General features: G+C 43.6%; 1 protein-coding gene across 9 annotated transcripts in view; it reads right to left on the minus strand.

The window, feature by feature from the left end:
* The window catches only part of lrrfip2 (leucine rich repeat (in FLII) interacting protein 2), a 184,630-nt gene extending 178,017 nt beyond the window's left edge, over nucleotides 1-6,613 (minus strand). For 8 of the 9 annotated variants that reach the window (XM_080193711.1, XM_080193708.1, XM_080193710.1 and 5 more), the window contains exons 1-2: nucleotides 6,403-6,613; nucleotides 3,606-3,782 (exon numbers count right to left, since the gene is read on the minus strand). In XM_080193711.1, coding sequence (XP_080049837.1) covers nucleotides 3,606-3,695 — 90 coding nt within the window. In that variant the 5' untranslated portion in view covers nucleotides 3,696-3,782; nucleotides 6,403-6,613. Of the gene's footprint in view, nucleotides 1-3,605; nucleotides 3,783-6,077; nucleotides 6,348-6,402 lie in introns of those variants that run through there. The other variant, XM_080193703.1, reaches the window with a different exon arrangement.
* Between the last annotated feature and the right edge of the window lie 10,937 nt (nucleotides 6,614-17,550).

A 17,550-nucleotide genomic window follows, 5' to 3' on the forward strand; every position in this document is an offset into this window, starting at 1 on the left:
GCATCAGACCCAAGAGGCGACCACAAGGAAGTAAGGTTATGAAAAGAATCAATACGGCCAAGCTAAAGCAGCCCAGCATAGCTTCAGCACTGGCTGAAGACTTAGAAATCAAGCTTGCTGACCTAAACCTTGCAGGCGGTGCTGAGGACGACTGGGAACGCTTCAGGGATGCTGTCCATATATCTGCGTTGAAGACGCTCGGGCCCTCTGCCCGCAAGCAGCATGATTGGTTCGATGAAAATGACAAGGAGATACAGGCTCCACTTGTTAAAAAGCGCCGTCTTCATCAGGCCTGTCAGAACGACCCATCTTCAGCTGCCAAGAAAAATGCTTTTACCAGCGCTCGCAGGACAGTCCAGAATAAACTGCGTAAAATGCAGGATTTCTGGCTGAGCACCAAGGCAGATGAAATACAGGGATATGCTGACAGAAACGACTTGAAACGGTTCTATGGAGCCCTCAACACTCTATGGACCTCAATCTCTCGGGAGTTCCCCCAAGTACAGAAGGTGCAACTTTCATTAAAGAGAAGGCTCAGATCTTGCAGAGATGGGCTGAACACTTTGAAGCCGTCCTCAACCGACCATCATCTATTAATGATGAGGCAATAGACAGGATTCCCCAGGTTGATATCAACAGTGTCATGGATGACCCACCAGAAGTAGCCGAAGTCACAAAAGCTGTCAGCCAGCTATCCAGCGGCAAAGCCCCAGGGGCAGATGCCATACCCACAGAGATCTATGAAGCTCAGCGAGTTGTTCCAGTCCTTTTGGAAACAAGGATCCATTCCTCAGGAACTTAAAGATACTTCCATCGTACACCTCTACAAGAGGAAGGGCAATCAGCAAGTATGCAACAACCACCGAGGAACCTCGCTGCTCTCCATCACAGGAAAAACCCTCACAAGAGTCCTGCTAAATCGTCTGGTCACTCATCTGGAGCTGGGCCTGCTTCCAGAGACACAGCGCAGCTTCCGCAAAGGTCGTGGGACTACTGACATGGCTTTTGCTGCGCGCCAACTTCAGAAGTGTCAGGAGCAGAATCATGAGCTCTACACAACCTTTGTTGACCTTGTGAAAGCCTTCGATACTATAAGCCGACAAGGCCTGTGGAGGATCATATCAAAGTTTGGCTGCCCCCGCAAATTCATTCAGATGGTACGCCAGTTCCATGATGGCCAGAGCACTGGGTGGCAGAGAATCCTCTGAGGCATTCCCAGTCACCAATGGTGTCAAACAGGGCTGTGTGCTCGCACCCACACTGTTCAGCATGATGTTTACTGCCACACTGAATGACGCCTTCAAGGACAGTGTTGCTGGAATGAGCCCCAAGTACAGAGTGGATGGGAAGCTTTTCAACCTGAGGAGACTTCACGCTATTACCAAAGTGAAAGAGACTGTTCTGAGAGATTTCCTCTTTGCTGATGACTGCGCCCCATATGCTGGCTCAAAGCCAGAGATGCAAGTCAGCATGGTCAAATTTTCCACGGCTAGTGACAACTTTGGACTCACCATCAACATTAAAAAGACTGAAGTGATGCACCAGCCTGCTCCTCATGCACCATACACAGAACCCAAACTCACAATCAAAGGGCAGAAACTACAGGCAGTGGACCAGTTCACTTATCTTGGCAGCACCCTCTCCCAAGCAGTGACTATTGATGCAGAAGTTATCTGCAGAATAGCAAAGGCAAGCTCTGCTTTTGATAGACTGTGCTCCACTGCATGGGAACGTCGAGGAATCAGCCCAGCAACTAAACTGAAGGTTTACAGCACCGTGGTACTCACTACCCCCTCCTGTATGCCTGTGAAATGTGGACTGTGTATCGAAGGCATGCAAGACAACTCCATCATTTCCACATGACTTGTCTTCGCAGAATATTACGCATCAGATGGCAAGACGAAGTACCAGACACAAAGTTCTCTCTAGAGCAAGTATACCATCAGTCCACACACTGCTGATGACAGCGCAGACCCGGTGGGCATGTCATGTCATCCGTATGTCAGATGAGCGCGTCCTCAAGCAGCTCCTTTTTGGGGATCTCTCTGCTGGAAGACGCTCGCATGGAGGGCAGAAGAAACGTTTCAAAGACACACTCAAAGCCCCCCTGAAGTCACTTGACATTGACACGACCACCTGGGAAACGCTGGCACAAAACAGTGTATTGCTGAAGCGCAACTTAAGCGCGAGCTGCGCCAAGTCCAGAGCCACCAGCGCAACAACTACAGTGTCTACACAAGTCTGTCCAATATGTGCCAGGACATTCCGTGCCTGAATTGGCCTGATCAGTCATCTTCAGACACACCGCAACCAGCCTCAAAATGGCTGATAGTGTCGCGATCCTCATGATAACGATGGACCAACAACTCAGCATATACAAGCAATGTGAGAACACAATTAGTGCTAGACATACCAAGAAATGTGATGGAGAGGTAAAAAAAAGCTGCTAATGGACAGGGGTGGGAGGAGGAAAAAGGACATCTAATCCCTTAAGACCTTTCTATGAGCAAGAGGTGGAAGCATTCCTGCTTCTTCTGGTCAGCATGTAGTGCTGCCAACTTCAATAAAATATTGAAATTGCCAACCCACCACTTAGTAAAGTATTCACTGTACCTTTGAACTGCAAATTAATAAGTTGTGGTACAGATTTCTTCAATTTTGAATATCCAACCTGAACTCAGAGTCATTGAATCTATAGTGTAGGAGGTTGCCATTTGGCCCATCGAGCCTACACCGACAACAATCCTACCCAGGTCCTGTCCGATCCCTGTAAATGCACATATTTACCCTCCCAATCCCACTGACATTAAAAGGGGCAATTCATCATGGCCAACCAACCTAACGCACACATCTTTTCACCGTTGGAGGAAACCAGAGCACCCAGAGGAAACCCATGCAGGCGTAGAGAGAACGTCTGTGTGGAGTTTGCACAGTCACCCGAGATTGGAATTGAACCCGGGTCCCTGGCGCTATGAGGCAGTAGTGGCAACCATTGTGCCACCATGCCACCCACTCACCCCATTCATCTGTGCATGCTCAAATTATGGACAAATTGTACCACCCTCCAACTTGTAAGCAAATGCATACTGTTTCTCCTACAGATTCTGGTCAACACTCAAGCATCTAACAATTTGAAAAGTTAATGCATGTTATGCACCGTAGAAAACTTGTTTTAGAAAATGCAAACAGAAGGAGACACCTAACCATTAGCTCATGAATTATTACTTAACACATTTGACATGACAAAACATGATCAGGTGACAGCTGAGTAAATCATGAATACTAAGATATAACCCTTACACAAGATAGAACAAAATGAAATTCCAGGACTTCCTGTATCTCAATTCAATTTGGAGATCAACAGATACAATTGTTCAGAATGCCACAGTATTCCTTTCCGATGCTGAAATTGTGTTTTGCGCCACAAGAACTGCAATTTAGTTCATACAAAATATATCACAAGCCTCTGCTGACAACATGGTGTAGCCTATTTGAAGAAAATTTAAAGCATATGTTTAAGGTAAGCCAATGATGTCCCATCATAACCAACAATCATAGCAAGATTACAATCATCTAAATATGTCCAAAATGAAATTTTAACCAACCTCTCTGGCAATGTGGCTCAGGGCTTCATCTTCAGCTGAGAATCTATCTTTAATTGGTGTTCGTTTCCTTCCAGCTCCAGGTGTCCCCATTCTCTCCAGATACGTATAGACAATCTTCTACAAGTTTAAGACCGTAGGATCAATACCATTTATAAAGGAACTCCTTCCACAGTTGCGCTGTGAACACAAAATAAAACTTTTTACAAACTTCACTCTTCTACAGGAAATATACATATGGGTTATGAATTTAATGCTCACAATTCAACGTTAATTGGCAAATTATCTGCAAACCCCATCGAAGCTTCACATTAATTTCAATGAATAAACACAAATGCTTTGTGTTCTTATTAGTTATTTCATGGAAATACATTCCAACAAAACTTTAATCTCAATCAAATTTCAATGTTATGTTCCAACTATTTTCTTTCTTACAACGTTAAAATTGTAAATTAAGGCAAGAATCAGATTAGTGATTTGACTCCATTTTTCATATGAATGACAAACCACAAGCAACTTTATTGAAATATTTGAGGGAAGATGGTGACCTAGTAGTCATATCACTGGAATAATAACCCAGAGGTTCAGGCCAATGTTCTGCAAATATAGGTTCAAATCCCACAACAGCAGCTGGTGGAATTTAAATTTGCTTAATAAAATTTGAAATTAAAAAGCTGGTCTCAGTAGTGGTGAGCATTATACTATAATTATTTGTTGTAAAAGTCTGTTTGCTGCCAGCGTAACGCATCCATAACTGCAAGCGCAAACTCAAGCCTTTTGGGGACCACATGCAACATAGTTCACGCACCATCATCACAACTTGGAACTGCAAATATTAGTTGCTGGCAGCATCAAGTTAACATTTCTTAATAAAGTGAAGCAGTCTCTTTGAAATTGTGGCTTCCCCGCAATTTTTGAACCTCTCACCCCACAGCCTCTTCTCTTTAATCCGAGTCCGTCATTGGAAACAAGCCTCATAGCTGCAAATGGATTGCAGCCATATCCCTGAAACCATGGGACGGCCACGCTTGATTCCTTCCCCCACCCTCCTGGGCTCAGAAAATAGGTTAACAGCTTCATGGTTCAAGTAAGGTCCAACCAACACTGTTTCCTAAAAATGACACCATTGGTTTCTGCACACGAAGGTATTGGCAGCCATCTTGCATGGCCACATTGTGTTGGCAGGAGACACAGTGATCATAAAAACCCATCTGATTCACAAATGGCCTTTGGAATGAAATCTGCTGTCCTTAATCTGGCCTGATCTATATTTGACTCCAGACCCACAGCAATGTGGTTGACTCTCAACTGCCTTCTGAAAGATTATGACAAGCTTGGATAGAATGGATGGTCAGAATCTTTTTCCCAGGGTCAAAGGGGCATAAGTTGAAAGCAGGGCAAATTTAAAAGAGATGGCAGGAGTAAATTTTCCACACAAGTTGGTGAATGCCCAGAATGCACTGTCGAAGGAAGCAGTGGAAGCAGACTCTATAACAATGCTCAAGAGGTATCTGGATAGATACCTGAATAGGCAGGGAATAAAGGGATATGGACCTAGCAGAGGTAAGAAAATATTAGATTAGAGAAACATCTGTGTCGGCACAGACTTGGTGGGCCAAAGGGCCTGTTCCTGTGCTGTACTGTTCTTTTTTCTTTAAATGACCGAGCAAATCACAAGGGAAATTAGGAATGGGCAATAAATGCTGTTCTTGCCAGCAACCCTCATTCCACAAAAGAATATATTTTTTAAAAAATGGCCTGATTGCTTCAGATTCCAGAGACACACTAATTGGAAGGTAGAGGGCAGCTCCACTTTTCATAGTGTTCCAGAGATCAGATGTAACATCAAGTTACTTCAATGCATATTCATTGCACTTTCATTGTGCAAACAGACAGCAATACTAAAGTTAAAAATATTCTCAACTGCAGGTTTATTGTGAAGTGTTACACCGCTTTATTTATACATCAGCTTCAAATTAGAAAGATATCCCAAGGTACTTAACAGAAATCTGATGAAAATAGAAATCAAACCCAAGAGACAAAAAAGGATCATCCAAAAAGCTTGGTCAAAAGGTGAATTTCATTGAGAGGTCTGAAAAGAGCAGAACTTGAAAACCAAGGGATTTGAGGATTTAAAATCAGTGCAATTGGAGGCATTACCACCCATGTAAAGGAAGGGGTGGCTGGAAAAGGGCGAAAAACACAAAAGAGTTAACAGGAAAAAGCGCTGCAAAGTTGGAGCTCGGAAAATGGGCCACAGAAAGAACGTAAACACAAGTGTATGAATGTTAAAGAGTTAAGAGGGTAGGGCAGTAATCAAAGTAGATAAGAACTGCCAAGCAGGACTTGATGTGGCAGCAGTGTGTCCTAATCTAACACTGATCTCCCATTACCCGTGTCCCACTGACTCTTCGTAACCGTGCATTGAAGTTTGACAGCGAATTACTCAGGAATGCAGCATGACTGCCCTCTCACCAGCTGTCGCCAAGGAAACCCACTCCACCTCAAACTAACTCGGCAGGTTTAGATCCATTTTTCAGAAAAAAGTTACGCTGGAGAGGAGCCAGAGGTTGAGTGTAAACTGCAGCGGTGCGGTGCGCTAGGGCCCAGCCTGGTACAACACAGCGCTGCTGCCTCACTCCAGTTCAATCCACCGCGGCCACAATCCCAAGGCAACAGGACAGAGAACGAGAGGGTTTTGCAGGCGCCGAGGATCGGCGCGGGATCCACCCAAACAGAAGGCGGTCTGTGGCGGGGGCTGAGCAGGCGAGCGCCGGGCCCAGGAGCGCAGTTGTCTTACCGGCGGCACCGCCCCCCCACCGCTTCCACTCCTTCAGCCGAAATCAAGCAGCCATTCGCCAGGTCACGGAGTTCAGCTGCCTTTCACCGACTCAATTCGTCGGCAGGATCAAACATAGCCCACGGCCTCACACTCCTTTCTTCGCTCGGATCGGCTCTGACAAACACACAGAGCCGGCTCGCTGCCAAAGCTGCTGTAAATTCAAACCCTCCCCCAGCCTCCTCCTCGCCCCGCCCTCCGACACCGACTCGTGCGTCAGATCCGACAGTTTGGCACGCGCCCACTCCGCCTCGTGCCCCGCGCTGGGGGGAGCGCGCGCGCCCTGCTGCGCGTGCGCACAGGCGGCGAGCGCTGGGTGGGAGGGAGAAATGCGCGTGCGCAAGCGCCGGTCGCCCTCCTGCGCATGTGCAGTGGTGGTTGGATCAACACTTGAGATGCACTCAATTCATGTCCAGCAACTGAACATCCCCACTATTCGCAAAACGAAGAGCATTGATGTGGGCTGCTGCACTCGGTGCATAGCCCATTACATATCTTTCTGAAAAAAACAGTCCAGATGTGAACTCGATCCTCTGAACTTTGAATTTGTCCTGTTCAGGCACCCTGAGCGCGTGATTGTGCCATTTGGCTGTGTTTATGATGCCCTTGAGTAGTTGTCCTCAAGATGGATGGCATCAGGCGTCCTTGTGGTATGCCTAGTGGCTGCACAATTTGTTGCATTGGCCTCAGGAGGATAGTCCATTTTCACCACTGCAAAGGGCACTGATTACAGACATAATGTGTTTGACTCTGTGATGTTTTGCGGTACTGGTTCAAGTACCTGCAACAAGCGATGCCTGCCCGTGATGCAGAGAACACCATCTGAGGTAACCACATAGCTGGCTGGTTGTGGAGCGGTTTGTTGTGGCCATGTGTGGTTTGGACCCTCATCATTTGGCCTGGCTCCAGAGCACCTGACTTCCTGAGCAATTCTAGAGTCTTCAGGCGTTACCTCTTCATCGCTGACTCATATGTTGAAGTATTGTCACATCAGAGAGGCTGACAGCACTGGGTTGAGTTTGTTGAATGCAGCAATATGGTGCGCTTGCCAACACCATTCGTATCTTGGTGGAGGAGCTGATGGAAGGGTCGTTGTAGCAGGGAATGAACGTGGATGAATAATTTGCTATACCAAGGAAGGACCTTGCAGCATGCGTGTCCTCAGGAATGGACATTTTTTCCATTGCCATTGTCTTATCAGGATCTCGTTTCCCACCGTCGGTAGAGAGTAGGTGACCCATGTAAGGTCCCTTGTTGACCCTGAATCTGCATTTAAGCATGGTTGGGCTTCAATGTGTGGTCCTGATACTATCGAGGACCAAACGCAAACATGTTCTTGCATTGTAAGACAACAGACTCAGATAATATGAACAATGATTTCACAGGACAGTCCTGCAAAGAGTTGTTCAGTGTATTTTTGGACCATGCACCATTGGAAGACCTCGCTGCCACTCTCATAGGGCACATAGAGGAAACAGTGCTGTGTTGCCTAGTGTGTCTGCCTCTGCTGGTGGGGAACCCCCATGCTACTGACACATCACTTCTTGTGTCCAATTCATTCCAGTGTGCATGTGCTGAAATCAGAGAATAAGCTCTGATGGATGGAGATGCGGGAGGAGGGGGGAGATGGATAGGAGAGAGATAAAATGAGAAAAAGGTGGAAAAGGGAAGCAAAGGGGGAGAAAAGGTAAGAAAAGGGGGGACAAAATAGGGGGAAAGAGTGGCGGGAAATAAAAATAGAGAAAGGCAATAAAGAAAGAAAAGATAGAGATCAATTAAAAATAAAAGGGAAACAAAGAAGACAAAGTGGAGCAGAGCTAATTATTTGCTGAATTTGATGTTGAGACCAGAAGGCTGTAATGTGCCTACCCGAAAGATGAGATGTAGTCTTCCGGTTTGCATTGAGCTGCACTGGAACATTGCAGCTTCTCAGCTGTTCAGCCTTTCACACCTTCTATTCTCTTTATGGACTGCCGTTAGCAGCCTTTCCTCTTGTTTTTGTGGCTATGACTCATCTTTCATTCTCTCACCCTACAGTATAAATATCTCCCACTTTCTATGCCTTTTAGCTTTGATAAAGGTTTCGGGACTCAAAACATCAGCTCTTTTCTGTTCTTACAGATGCTCATGATGTGGGTAGAACTCTCCATTCACCTGACGAAGGGACTAACCCGAAAGCTTGTGAGTATATTATCAAATAAATAGGTTGGACTAAAACCTGGTGTTGTCAGACTTTTCACTGTGCTTACAGATGCTGCCAGACCTGCTGAGATTTTCCGGCATTTTCTCTTATGTGCCTAGAACAGGTGTGCTGTTGTCTGAAAGCAAAAATAAGAAAAAAACCAAAACTAGCAAAAAAGAGGAAACAAAATGGGCAGAGATCATGGTCTGAATTGTTGGATGCCCTATCAAGTCTGGAAGGCTGTGAAGTACCCAGTTGAAGGATAAAGTGCTGTCCATGAAGCTTACTCTGAGCTAACTGAAACATTGCAGTAGATGGAAATGTCAGCATGAGAACAAGGTGGAGAATTAAAAAGACAGGCCACTGGAAGCTTAGGCCTTTCTTTTTGACTGAATGTTCTGCAACACAGTCACCAATTTGCATTTAGTCTCCCCAGTGTAGAGGAAACCATATTTTGATCAGCGAATACAATGGACTAAATCTCTTCAACTTGATAAAGGCCTTGGACAGTGAGGGGTAAGGACGTAAAAGGACACGTGTTGCACCCCTGTGCATGGAAAAGTGCCATGGGAAGGGAACAGGGTGTTGGGGGAGGGCGGGGGGTGAGTGAAGAGTGAACCAAAGTATCATGGAGAAAACAGTTCCTTTGAATGCTGAAAGGAGAGGAGAGAAAAATGTGTTGAGCGATGGCATCACACTGGAGTTGGTGGTAAATGACCTGTTTAATGTGGGGGCTGATGAGGTAGAAGGAAAGGATAAGGGAATCCCTATCCTGGTTCTAGAAAGGGTGGGAGAGGAGCAGAAGTGTGTAAAATGCGACATTCACAGTTGAGGGCCCAGTCAAATGGTATGGCAATTATGGGGGATTTTAATCTCCATGCTGATTAGTCAAACCAAGGCAGCCTTGAGGAAGAGTTCATAGAATGTATTCACAATAGTTTTCTCGAACCTGCAAAGGAGGAAGCAATCATAGATCTGGTCCTGTGTAATTACAGTAAGAAGTCTCACAACACCAGGTTAAAGTCAAACAGGTTTATTTGGTAGCACAAGCTACCAATTGAACCCAGTGTTGTGCTTATTCCAGTCCAATGCTGGCATCCCCACATCCTGTGTATTGAGACAGGAATAATTAATGATCTCACAATTAGGGATCCTCTTGGAAGGAGCAATCGCTGTATGGTTGAACTTAAAATACAGATGGAGGGTGAGAATGTAAAATTCAATACCAGTGCCTTGTCCTTAAACAAAGGAGAATACAATGGGATAAGGGAGAAGTTCACTAAAGTAGACTGGGAGCAAAGACTTTATGGTGGAACAATTGAAGAACAGTGGAGGACTTTCAAAATGATTTTTCAGTGCTTAACAAAAGTATATGACAATGAAAAGGAAGGACTGTGGGAAAAGGGACAATCAGCTGTAGCTATCTAAGGAAATAAGAGGATTTCAAATTGAAAGAAAATGCATGTAAAGTGACAAAGATTAGTGAGAAACTAGAGGACTGGGAAATCTTTAAAGCTCAACAGAAACCTACGAAAAATGCTATAAAGAAAAGTAAGCTAGATTATGAGAGTAAACTAGATCAGAATATAAAAACAGATAGCAAAAGTTTCTACAAATATATAAAACGAAAAAGAATGGCTAAGGTAAATATTGGTCCTTTGGAGGATAAGAAAGGGGATTTAATAGTAGGAAATGAGGAAATGGCCGAGGCTGTGGACAGGTATTTTGTGTCGATCTTTACAGTGGAAGACACAAATGACATGCCAAAAATTGATGACAAGGAGGCTATGGCAGGAGGGGATCTAGAAATGATCATTATCACGAAAGTGATAATTCTGGCCCAGATGAAATGCATCCCAGGGTACTAAAAGAGATGATGTGGATATGCCGGCGTTGGACTGGGGTAAACACAGTAAAAAGTCTGACAACACCAGGTTTTAGTCCAACCGATTTATTTGATAGTAAACTCACAAGCTTTCGGGTTAGCCCCATCGTCAGGTGAATGGAGAGCTCTGGCCTCAGACAGAGCATATAAAGCACAGACAGTTTAGAGATTACTGAATAGAATGCGAATCTTTACACCTAACCTGCTGTTCAAGTCTTGAAGTGGCTGACAATGTGTGTGGAAGGAGCACTGACCACAGGTTAAAGAGATGTGTATTGTCTCCAGACAGCACATTAAGTGAGGTTTTGCAAACCCAGGCAAGTCACGGGGGTTACAGATAGTGTGACACATGAGGACGGTCTCAACAGAGATCTTGGGTTCATGTCGCACTATCTGTAACCTCCGTGACTTGCCTGGGTTTGCAAAACCTCACTTACTGTACTGTCTGGAGACAATACACATCTCTTTAACCTATGATCAGTGCTCCTTCCACACACATTGTCAGCCACTTCAGAACTTGAACAGCAGGTTAGGTGTAAAGATTCGCATTCTAACCAGTAATCTCTAAACTGTCTGTGCTTTATATGCTCTGTCTGAGGCCAGAACTCTCCATTCACCCAACGAAGGGGCTAACCCGAAAGCTTGTGAGTTTACTATCAAATAAATCGGTTGGACTAAAACCTGGTGTTGTCAGACTTTTTACTAAAAGAGATGGCAGGGGAAATACCAAATGCACCTGTGGTAATTTACCAAAATTCACTGGACTCTGGGGTAATTCCGGTAGACTGGAAAACTAAATATGATGCTACTGTTTAAGAAAGGAGGTCGACAGAAAGTGGATAATGATAGACTGGTTAGCTTAACTACTGTCACGGGGAAATTACTCGAATCTATCATCAACGAAGAAATCATGAGATGTCGCGGATTGGGCAGACGGAGTATGCGTTCATGAAAGGCAGGTCATATTTAACTAATTTACTGGAATTCTTTGAGGACATTACAAGCACAGTCAACAACGTGGATCAGCGGTTGTGGTTTATCTGGATTTCGAGAAGGCATTCAATAAGGTGCTGCACAAGTGGCTGCTGCATAAGGTAAAGGTGTATGGCATGACCTGTAATGTATGAGCATGGATAGAGGATTTGTTAACTAACATAAAGTAAGGAGTGGGGATAAATGGTGTTTTTCTGGTTGGCAGGAGGAGATCTAGAAATGATCAGTGCTCCTTCCACACACATTGTCAGCCACTTCAGGACTTGAACAGCAGGTTAGGTGTAAAGATTCGCATTCTAATCAGTAATCTCTAAACTGTCTGTCCTTTATATGCTCTATCTGAGGCCAGAACTCTCCAAACACCTGACGATGGGGCTAACCCGAAAGCTTGTGAGTTTACTATCAAATAAATCGGTTGGACTAACTAGTGATCAGTGACTAGTGGTGTGCCTCAGGGATCAGTGTTGAGACTGCTATTGTTTACATAGATGATTTGAAGTTGGGGACCAAGTGTAGTGGGTCAAAGTTCGCAGATGACACTAAGATGAGTGGTACAGCAAAGTAAGCAGAGGATAATGAATGTCTGCGGAAGGATATAGATAGTTTAAGTGAGTGGCAAGGGTCTGGAGTACAATGTTGGTAAGTGCGAGGCCATCCATTTTGGTAGCAATAACAGCAAAACAGAATATTATTTAAATGGTAAAAAATTGCAACATGCTGCTGTGCAAAGGAATCTGGATGTCTCTATGCATGAATTGCAAAAAGTTGGTTTGCAGATGCAACAGATAATTAAGAAAGCAAATGGAATTTCATCTTTCATAGCTCAAGGGATGGAATTTAAAAACAGGAAGGTTATGTTGCAGCTCTAGAAGGTGCTGATGAGGCCATACATGAAGTACTGTGCATTGTTTTGGTCTCCTTACTTGAGGAAGGATGTGCTAGCACTGGTGGGGGTGCAAAGGAGATTCAGAGTTGAGAGGGTTGGCTAATGAGGTGAGACTGAGTAGACTGGGACTAAACTCATTGGAATTTAGAAGAACAAGGGGTGGTCTTATAGAAACATATAAAATTATGAAGGGAACAGATAAAAAAGAAGCAGGGAGGTTGTTTCTACTGGGCGGGTGAAACCAGAACTAGGGAGAATAGCCTCAAAATAAGGAGGAGCAGATTTAGGATTGAGTTGAGGAGAAAACTCTTCACCCAAAGGATTGTGAATCTGTGGAATTTCTTGCCCAGTGAAGCAGTTGAGGCTACCTTGTTGAATGTTTTTAAGGCAAAGATGGATAGAGTTTGAACAGTAAAAGAATCAAGGGTTATGATGAATGGGAGGGTAGGTGGAACTGAGTCCACGAAAAGATCAGCCATGATCTTAGTGAATGGTCGAGCAGGTTTTAGGGGCCAGATGGCCTATTCCTGCTGTTAGTTCTTTTCTTATGTCAACTAGTTGTGAGGAGTCTTCAGTTGAGGAAACAGAGATCTCCTATGATGGAAGGCTGCATCATCAGAACCAGCAATCAAAGACAGGAACTAGGAGCATAAAATGATTGCCACAGAGTGCAGAGAAGGGTGTGAGGAGCTGTCGTCGAGGTATTGGTGAGAGTCAGTGGGCTTATAATGCATATTATTAATTATGATAAATAGATTGCTGCTTTTAAGATTACAAGTCACCTTGTTCACTTTTTATTTTAATAAAACCATTGCATGTTCATGATACAAAGCTGCAACTGGATATTGTTGGTGTCAGCATAGTTCTGTTGGAAGCATTCTTATCTCTGAATCAGAGAATGTGAGTTCAAACCCCACTCTAGGACTGTAGCACATATTCTTGGTTGACACAGTACAAAGTGATTAAATTTGCAAAGAACATCAAGCTCAGAGGAATGCTAGAGAAAGCATCTGTTTGCCAATACTAAATTACTTCTCTAAACATAATCTTGGGCCAAGCTATTTAAATCAAATATTATGACATATAAATTAAAATCAATTTAAGCTTTATTTTGACAGACTTCAGGTACACCAGAAAAGTAGCAGCGTAGACTATTGCAAGAACAGAGATAAACTTTCGTAGAATCAGTGCAAAACAAATCATTTCAATACAGAGCAAAAATTAAAATGTTGGATGACATAAAGCAGTAGAACATAAAACTAGAGGAAGTCATGATGAAACTCTCATCCTCTGGTCAGACTACATTTTGATTATACTCAGTTGTCAAGAAGCAAAAACAATATTCAAGGTCTAGAAGACATACAGAGAAGGTTGATCCAGCTCAAAGTTAAAAGGAAAGACTGAACTTTGGGCTTTTCAACCTAGGAAGGGTGTATATTGAGCAGATGTATATTGCAGCTTCAGTGTATCATGGTGATTGTCAGTACATTTTTGTTGAGGAAGGAGAGAGTGTGCAGGTGAACTTGGTCTCCTCTTGTGTGATCTTCTTAGCCTAGATGTTGCAAAATTTTCTTTTGCAAGAAAGAAAGTGAGAGTCCTGGAAAGCGTATGACAGCTTTAATTGATTGAAAATATTCAGATGGGAAAAAAAGTTAAGAAACAAATTCTCACCATTTGAACTGGGAAGAAAGCAGTGAGTGATGGGAATTCCAGCACAAGCATTGGGAACAGAGAGCTCTATTATTTGGCAAGACCATGGCTGACCTCAGTTTCACTTTCATGTTTGAGTTGAAGTATAAGCTTGGAGCTGTCTCCATGCTTGCCTCTACACATATCTACAGATCCAGTTCCATGTTAACTCGTTCTGTAAGAAGTCTTATAACTCTTCCTGTACCAGACCTTTAAGCTATACTACCCCGCAAATCTTTTTCCTATGTGCTTACAATGCATTCCTGTTTACCTAAAGCATTTATATTATTCCTGCTACTCATTCTTTCCCACTTACCCGCTTCCCTTCCCTCCCACTTCCACAACAACCCCTGCAAATCACTATGGTTACAGGATCAGGTGGTCTAGATGCTTTATAATCTTTCAGATCTCATCTTTACAGCAGTTGGAGGAATGGTAGGCTCTGTTGTGCTGGGTAAACCTTAATGAATAGGAGGTCACTTTGAATATGTTCTGGTCGGTTATTCTTAATTCTCTGTTTTTGTCCTTTGAAGTTGAACCGCTTCTTCTCAATTCCCCATTTAGTGTCATCTATGGTCATTGGCTTATCCCATTCCTTATGGGGAGAACAAACTTACAGCTCGTTGACAGTGCTAATTCTGTTTTTCTTCCTATGTGTGGTTTGCCATGATGCATGTTGGGATGGATGATGTCTCTTCCCATTGTGTGGGTGTGACTTATCAGTCAACACGTCTTGAAGTTTAGCTTTCTGTGTAACAACATTCTCATTGGTTTACTTCCTTGCCTCACTGAGGTGTGCTGTGTTTGGTTGATGGCTGCTTCTCTGTTCCAACATTGTCTATCAGGCTAATGATTGTACTGGCTGGAGGTTGCAGCATCTGTGTCATGGTGTCTTGAGGTACCTTACCAACAGATTTCAGAGCTCAAGGCTCTTCCTGCTACTGAATTACCTCTTGGCTATCTTCTACTTGAGGCATTGTGGTAGCTATCTGATTGGCTGGCTGCTCTGACCAGTGAAGATCTTCTGACACCTGCAAAGAAAATGGACAAAACTGACTCTCCAAAGAGTGAAGACAATTCAGAGCTAGGTCCCAGTCAAGAGTATCTTTTCTGCTGTGGCTCTGAGAAACTTGCAGTTCTGTGTATTTGATAACAGAAGTTGTTTTGGAATCATCCATTTTAAGACGTTTCAGAGTGACACAGATATCTCTGCTCAAAAGAGAAAAAGATTGGTTAGGGATGACATACAAGACTTCAAAAATTGTTTGTTGCCATCCCTTAATGGTTCCAGAATCATGTCTTTAACTGGAAGTTAGACTCCTCCAGGCCTATACAGTGGTGTGTCTGTTGTTTATAGCCAGAGTTTCTCAGCCACAGTTCATTGACTAAGAGAACCATAATACTGGCTCCCATAAAGTTTGTGAGATGACAAAAACCCCTGATCTTTGACTGAGAAACATGGTTCTGTTTCCTCTTGGTGTGATACCCCTATCTTTTGCATCATCTTGGTATCATCTGTGTGTCTGCTTATGTTAGCTTTGCATAGCTTTCCAAAAGTGTCCAAAGCAGTTGCAATTAAAACATTGTGCAAAGATTGCAGGTATTGATCACACCTGAGGATCACCTGGCTCCCCACTCACCTGACGAAGGAGCAGCAATCTGAAAGCCAGTGGTGTTTACTACCAAATAAACCTGTTGGACTTTAACCTAGTGTTGTGAGACTTCTTACTGTGTTCACCTGGCTCCACAGGACTAGCCTGGTCACATACCCTCTAGTGGTCAGTTAGGCTATTGCTTCACTTGGCTGGAGTGTCAGTGCTCCTCTGCTGTTTTACTCATTGTAAGAAGTCTCACAACACCAAGTTAAAGTCCAGCAGGTTTATTTGATAGTAAACGCCAAAAGTTTTCGGAATGCTGTTCCTTCGTCAGGTGAGTGGAAAGTTCTGATCAGAACCAGAGCATAGAAAGACACACACAGTTTACAGAATACTGATTGGAATGTGAGTCTTTACAGCTAACCCTGCTATTCAAGTCTTAAAGGTGCAGAGAAGGTGAGTGGAGATAGCATTAAGCATAGGTTAAAGAGATTTGTATTGTCTCCACAAAGCCCACAGGGAGATCTATCAACACCCCCCCATGTCCTTCATGGCCATCATAACATCTTCCTTTACAAATCACGGTGGGCGGGTGGTACTTTATCTATCCCCATTTTAACTGTTTCTAAGCCAGACCCTTATTCTCCAGCCTTTCAGGATCTTATATATTTCTCATTGTTCTAAACACCACTGACTACAGGCCAAACCTCACTCAACCTTCCCTCATAAGATAAACCCATTAACACAGGAATCAGTCAATTGAACCTTCTCTGAAATGCTTCTTATGCAATTATAACCTTTTTCTCCTTTTATATTCGACTCCCCTCGCAATAAATGCCAAAATTCCATTTGGATTCCTCATGACATGCTGCACCTGCATACTAACATTTTGTATTTCACATCCAAGAACAGGTAATTCCCTCTGTACTTTAGAATTCATTTTCCCACCTATCCCAGGACCAGCCCAATGCCTCAGAAATCTGATGCTGTCCCTCCTATAGTAATTCTTCTGCATGTGTTCAATCAACCAATCCTCCTGTCCCAATGCTCACCTGCACGTGACTCTGGGAGTAATCCAGAGAACCTGGAGTGAGAACTTGGCTATGCAGCTGGAGAGAAACACCAGTTTTTAGTATGAAATGGACACATTTGACAAATATTTGGGAGTTTCTACCACATATGCACATTGGAATGTCATCTCCAAATGGACTGGACGTTATTACTATCCAGGCTGGAGTGCACCGGTCTCTGGACAGGTGTTTGCTGCTGTCTTGTCTTATCTGGACAGAAGCTTGCTGTTATATTATCTGATTATTGATGAGAGTTCATTGCTCTCTAATCTGATTCTGAACTGCACCTCACTGGTATCTCCTCATTCTTGAGTGGAGCTCACTGCTATCCTATCTCATTGTGCTTTGAGCACACTGTATTCAGAATGGGAGCTCACTGCTATCTATTATCAGTCCGAAAGGAGCTAATTGGTATTCCTTCATTTTGGACTGGAACTTGCTGTTAGCTTGAGTGAAGCTCACTGATATCTTTTCATTATGGACAGTCATTCATTGCTAACATATCCACTGTAGACAGGATTTCCCTTGTATCTGGATAATAGAACTTTCCTGGAGTTCATTGGTATCTCATTTTATTCTGGATTGAAGTTCATTCTGGAGTTCACTGTTATTTGAACTGAGAATCACTGATATGAGGGCTGGAATCTACTGGTATCTCTGACGAGAAAAACGGATCATGCTAACAGCTCTGACATAATTACTGACCGAATCTTAAGTCTTATTGACAAAAACTTTATGGCCATGAAAATAATGCCACATCCTTGGCAGTCTGCCCTCTGATTCATCTACCACAGCTGAACTTAATCGCA

This window comes from Carcharhinus amblyrhynchos, chromosome 8 (assembly GCF_965287045.1).
Source record: "Carcharhinus amblyrhynchos chromosome 8, sCarAmb.v2.hapA, whole genome shotgun sequence".
NCBI lineage: Eukaryota > Metazoa > Chordata > Chondrichthyes > Carcharhiniformes > Carcharhinidae > Carcharhinus > Carcharhinus amblyrhynchos.